This window comes from Egretta garzetta, unplaced genomic scaffold, assembly GCF_000687185.1.
Source record: "Egretta garzetta isolate BGI_Z169 unplaced genomic scaffold, ASM68718v1 scaffold417, whole genome shotgun sequence".
NCBI lineage: Eukaryota > Metazoa > Chordata > Aves > Pelecaniformes > Ardeidae > Egretta > Egretta garzetta.
Window position 1 is genome coordinate 1,384,384 of NW_009260227.1, and position 5,900 is coordinate 1,390,283.

At 50.4% G+C, this 5,900-nt stretch overlaps 1 protein-coding gene across 1 annotated transcript; it reads right to left on the reverse strand.

Moving 5' to 3' along the window:
* Positions 1-549: 549 nt before the first annotated feature.
* On the reverse strand, positions 550-5,855 carry LOC118452642. Its single transcript, XM_035897648.1, has 4 exons — positions 5,505-5,855; positions 5,278-5,401; positions 4,271-4,345; positions 550-816 (listed from the first exon to the last, which is right to left on the reverse strand). The coding sequence occupies exons 1-4, from the start codon at positions 5,774-5,776 to the stop codon at positions 550-552; spliced, it is 738 nt and encodes a 245-aa protein (XP_035753541.1). The 5' UTR covers positions 5,777-5,855.
* Positions 5,856-5,900: the final 45 nt, after the last annotated feature.

Consider the following 5,900-nt stretch of genomic DNA (forward strand, 5'->3'; position numbering starts at 1 on the left):
ATGACTATTAGCGTGTTTGCCAAATGCTGCTTCAAGCAGCCTGAAACTGCTTCTGGGAGGTCCCTTCACCCTGCAGAGCAGCAGGGAGGCTTTCGCTCCGTACGGCTGCTCTGCTGAGGGTGATTTGCTCTGTGCTGGTTTGCTGGAGAAGAACCCAAGTCAAAGGATTGCACGGACTCTCTGGCCCAGCGTGTTTTTTCAGTCTGATGAAAATTCAAAACAGTGGTGATCTTCGCTTTGATCCAAAACTCATTTAAGGAAGCATTTTAACCACTGAACCAAACAGCAGTTGTTTGCAAACCCTGAATCAAAGCCTGCTCGCGCAAAGTGCATTTTGCAATTGCAAAGGCGTCAGCGAACGAGCCCTGCTGTGCACCGCAGCCCTGGCCCCTGCCTCCCCTGCTGCCCGCCCCAGCGTGACTGGGAGGCCGCATCCTGTGGTGGCAGCGTGGACTCAACCTGCTCCGCGAGGACCTCGGGGACAAGTCGCTCTGTGTGCCACGCTTCAGTCGGAGACTTTGAACACCCGTCAGTTGCCCTGTTGTGAATTCACCGCAGAGAGGTTTCGCTTGTTTGCAGCCAAGAGAGTCCACGGGTGCTAAAAATAGAGTACTCCTTGAAGGTGATCTGAAAAGCTCTCCTACATGTGAAGATGTCTTTTAAAAACACCGGCTTAGAGCTAATGGGGGCTGGGACGGTGCTCAGGACCGCTCTGCCGGGAATCGGGAGTTGCTCCACAGAAGTTGTCTGGTGGTCCCCTGCCTCATGGGTGGCTGCAGGGTGCTCCTGAGCAAGCAGCCGGTCAGAAAAGGCGCTCTGTAAATGCAAGACATGATAATTGCAGACGGACAAGTCCACGGCTGTGCCGGGACTTCACAGCAGAAGTCGGAGAAGCAGTAATGAGGGGAGCTGGAGCACAACATGTTTTCATTCCTCCCCCAGTTCACTGAAAGCTCTCAGCAATTGCAGCACAAAGTCAAAGCGGAACAGTTTCCTTTTGAAATATATAGCAAGCGCAGCATCTCAAGTTTCATTATGGCTTTCCTTTGTGTCGCGGGGAAGGTATCTATCTCACTGTGCATCTTTGATCTTGCCCTTTAAATAGGCCGTTTTGAAGCTCACAGACCCCTTTCCATCACCTTGCACCTTGGCTCATGGCACCTTTCTGTCCCTGAATGAATCCCCACGTGTTCGGCAGCACTCCCAAGCCCTGAGATGCAGGAAAACATCTGAGCTGTCCCAGCACCTTGAACTCATGCTGCTGGCATGGCTTGGCACCAACCTTCAACACTCAGCTTCAACTGCTCATCCCCAAGAGGACGATGGATGAGGTGGGAAGAGACCCATCACCGCTCTGGCAGCACCCCAGTGACCCTTAGAGCAAAGCAGGTCTGAGAGCAGAAGGACGGAGCTCCTGCAATAGGAAGAGCCGACCCGAGGAATGCAATTATTACACATGATCTAAAATACAAATGCACTGCAAACCCCCTGCAAGCATTGGGGCAGGAGTCGCTGCCTGGGAATGCTCAGCCTGGGGCCCCGGGATAAGCCGGCAGTGGCTCTGGAGGAACCACAGCTGGGAATGCCTGGGCCAAGGCCAGCACAAAGTCCCCACTTGGTGACCCAGAGAGCACCACAGCACCCAGTCTGCCCTTTCTGGGTAGGATCCATTGGCAAGCGTGCAGCCAGCACCCTAGACAAGCTGCGCCGGCTCCTGGCTTCTCATACTCTGCAAAACCCAGGTTTCTGGAGAAGACTGTGCCGATAACAGCCTGACACCTAATGGGCACAAGCAGAATTGTGAGAAGAACAGGATCCAGCTGGAAATGTCCTCATGGGAATACAAGATAGCATTGCCTCAGAGCAAAGCCCACTCCTAGGAGCCTGCACAGAGTATTTCCATGACTGTAAACATGAAATATTTGTAATTTAACCTAGATAGGAATGAGTTGTACGAAAACTATTAAAAGGTTCTAAGTACAGAATGCGAGAGAGGTGCCATAACTTCTTTTGAAATTTTAGAGGTCTCTGCCATACGACAGCAAGGAAAGCTCAGGGTTGCAGTCAAACCTCCTGGCACTAAATTGTATTTCTCAGGTTATATTCTTACGCCAGATACACTGGGAGTTACTCTTGAAGAGGGACATCTCCAAAAGTGATCATTTGTGTCCCACAGAGACCTTCAGCTATGTTTTGTATAATGGCCAGTAATGAACGGGAAGTTCATCAGATTTGACTCAAAAACATTAAATTGTTCTGTAGCCATGCCTCTGTGCTATACTTTCCACTCGATGTGCTTCATGGAGCCAGTGGGGTCTCTTTTTCTTAAAAAAATCTGGCATCCAAAGGCAATTTACAGCAACGGTGTTGTCTAAGGCAAGACACAGCAGAGCTTCCCGGGACCGAGCTCCACCAAGAACTCTCGGACCTCCTCCTGCCCCAGATGCTGCTTCCCCAGGCAGCATCCAGCCCTGCTATAAGGAAGCTCCCGCCATCTCTGCTCCATTCAGAGGGTAAATAGAAATGTTCAATATCCAGCGCTGTTTGCTGGCAGCTTTCACAGGCATCTCTGCTCCTTTTTTTCTAAATTAGATCTTTCTATTACAACTTCAAGGCCTCATGAGTCTCCTTGGCATTTATTAAATAACAACTAAACTCTTCAATTTAGCATGTTACTACATGATCCAGTTGTACTCCATCTAATACACTGCCTGCGATCAGGCTGAAGGAGCTGAACGGGGCAGGAGGATGCAGAAGCTGGGCCACCACCATGACCTGCTGCTCCCAGAGTCCTGCTGCCGCCCGGGATGTGCCCAGGGCTCACTGCAGCTCGTAGCATGAGTAAATTCATGCAAGAGGGAAACAAATGCTCAAGCCACACCTGAGCCCTGTTTTGAATGAGAGCTAAGAAGCCTGCTTGGTTTATTTTAAAGCCAATGCTGGCACTACTTTTTCCAGAATTGTTTTGAGCCTCCTGAAGATCGGTGGCTCAAATACAGACTGAGCTCAAGGTTCAGACTGGACTCCATCCACCTCCTTTCCCAGCTGCTTCTTCCACCAAAAACTCAATGGTCACAGCGGGATTTCACTTTTGCGGATTGGTTTTGCCCCACAACCCAAAGACGTGCTTGGGGAATGCAAAATGCCACCAGCAGAGGCAAGGGTTCACAGAACCTGAGGCTATCGACTTCCCTTGTGTCCTGGACATGGCTGTGCCCTCGGCCACCGCCGGGTATGACTCACATTCCCAATGAAACAGCAGCACGGCAGAAATGCCCGGTGTTTTAACACGGCTCCGTGTGAGAACTGTAATTGGCCACGAAGCCACAGGTTACCTGACAACAGGAAGATCTGTGAGGTGAGTCCTTTTATTCTTACTATTTTGTTTTTAATCTTGTCCTTTTTCTTGCTGGAAAAAAAAAAAAAAGCCATCACCTGAGCTCCGGTTTCAGCCTCTGATAACCCACAGCAGCTTTTGCCTCTAATGTATCCAGAGCCACCTATAATGAGCGCCTGTTCCTACCCCCTGCAATAAGCTGCAAATGGGATGAGCAGATCCTGAGGTCGGGGAGGGTGTTTCATTTTGAAAACATGAATGTTTCCCTGCCATTCTGGCCATCCTAACAAGGGGGCCAATTAGTGCTCGTGACTTTGTCATCTGTCCAGCGGGGACACGAGGACAGGGACCATTGCTCTCATTTCCACAAAGATCATGGATCAGGAAGACAAATCATCCCTAATGGGACCTTGGGGAGAGGCTCTGCTCTTCTTTCAAGTCAAAGGCTGCACGTGGAGGCAACTTGCTCTGCAGAGCCACAAAACGCCACCTCCGCTGGTAACAGCAGAGCTCTCCAGCAGCAGCCAGCCCCCCCTTCCAAGCGACTGCACGTGCACAAGAACATTTATCACTCTTCTGACCATAGCTTTGACTTTCATTTTATTTTTAAAGTGCATTCATATGTAAATTGACTGGGCCCGAGAAGACACATGAATACAAGAGCCCTTTCTGGAATGGCATTAGGAGGAATATTGTGAAAGGAGCAAAGTTTCCTCACCTCCAGGCTGCAATTCTGCAGCTAAGGAAAAGCAAGTTCATCATTTCCTTCTGCACACAGATGCCGGCTGTGCTGTTTTCAGCAGTCTTGTTCAAGCCAGCCGTTTTGGAATATAAAAGCATATTACACATCCCAGGGACAAGAACACACAAATACCTTATCAGCTCTGTTTTATCTATTTTAAGAGCAGGAGATAAATTAATATGAGCCTATACCTGTGTCTGACGGTTTGAAACACAGTCCTGTCCCACACTCCCAGGGTCAGACCTGGTTTGGTAGGTAGCGGACTCCTGGGAAAAGAAAAAATTAGAACATGAGGTTGGAGTCCAGGAAAAGGGCACAATTCTTCAGGGCATGAAAATACACATGCTCCCCAAACCAAGCATCTCTGGGGTGAAAGATGGAAACCGTTCCACAGCACTCAGCATGTCAGCCCCACATCTTGCAATGCATTATCACAGAGTGAGCACAAAAACATCCAAAGAGTTTTGCAGCTCAGAGCTGCAGCATCCAGCACCTACCCTGCACCAACACCAGGGACAGGGCTGGTTCAGTCTGGCCTTGCCAGCTCCAGCAGCGCCTTCTCTTTCTGCAAGCACAGAACAAATTCACCCTGGAGCCCAGCTCTGGTGTTCAACACTGCCATTGGGAAACCACCCCCTAACTCTGAATTAAACTTCTTCCGAGCTGTGCTGAGGTGCTGCGACAACCCGTCAAAGCTGTGGCAGAAATTGCAACATCAGTCAAGCAAAGTGTCTGGAGCTTTGAATGAAGCGTGACACAAAAACTGATTAATTGTATGCAATATTAAGGGTAACGGGCCTGATTCTGACATCCACCACATTCTTGTGCACTGGGAAGAATTCCCCTTACAGCAGAGGAGCACAGTGGGGTGTAAGCACGGTGTCTTGTCTGCTCTGCCACGAGCTGTCACCCCATTTTTGCCCTGGGACCCTTTGTACCTGCTGCCCCCCGGCGCTGTTCACTTGATGTTTCCTAGCCTGAGCATTTTCCCTGTGACTTTGGCAACACCCAGCCAAAAGATGCTGGTTTCCTCTGTAGCATCCCAGGTGTTCAAGCACCATGGGGAAAGAAAAAAAAAAAACCACACTGGCAAAGTGAAAATAGACAGCACTTTAGATTAAGGCTCCAGGCTTTCATTTGCCAGAAACTAGCAGTGGAAACACTCGTGAAGATTTACAAAGCGAGAGTTATGACTCACTCTGGTTTTTAGTGAATGAGCAGGTTGAAACGGGTGTCCCGAAAGGGAGGATTCTGCAGCTTGGCTCTGCTCGGGGAGCACAGGGCCCGGAGGACACGGTTGGCAGCACATCCTCGGGGAGAGCCTGTTTGCCAGCCAAAGAGAGAAGGAACAGAGCACTAAAACTTTGCCATTTCTTTACACAAAAGCAACACCACCCTGGCAACTCCAGGAGCCAAAGCACCCACCGCTTCAGCTTCTGAAAAATGCCAGTCCTCCGCTCTCGTAACCCCAGTTCCAGTTTTGCATCCTCAAACTTAGGTTTTGGGACAGTCACTGGCGTGTTTGGCGGATGTTTTGAGTTTTCCCCACCTGTGGCAGCCCCCAGCGCGCCCCGAGGGAAGCGCGACGAATTGTTCTCCTCCTGTGCGTCGTACTCGGCTCTTGTCTCAAAAGTAAAAGCGCAAAGTCCCGGTACCCGTGTTTTCAGAATCCCTGCCGGGACAGAGCTGGTCAGCATTTGCAGGATCGGAGTTTGGGGCCCAAATCTTGCCCTGCAAAAGGCCCCAGCTCCGCCGGGCCAGCGGGGTGCTCGCCTTCCTCCCCGCTGGACCTTCCGCTACCAATCGTTAAACGGGCTCCAG

What these genes read in the sequence shown, in the direction of transcription:
- LOC118452642 (XM_035897648.1), bottom strand. Translation starts at nt 5,776, where the DNA reads ATGCTGACCAGCTCTGTCCCGGCAGGGATTCTGAAAACACGGGTACCG. An exon ending in CTCATTCACTAAAAACCAGA is followed by an intron (nt 4,346 to 5,277) that starts GTGAGTCATAAC and finishes TTCTTTTCCCAG; the next exon opens with GAGTCCGCTACCTACCAAAC. An exon ending in TTTCAAACCGTCAGACACAG is followed by an intron (nt 817 to 4,270) that starts GTATAGGCTCAT and finishes TTGCATTTACAG; the next exon opens with AGCGCCTTTTCTGACCGGCT.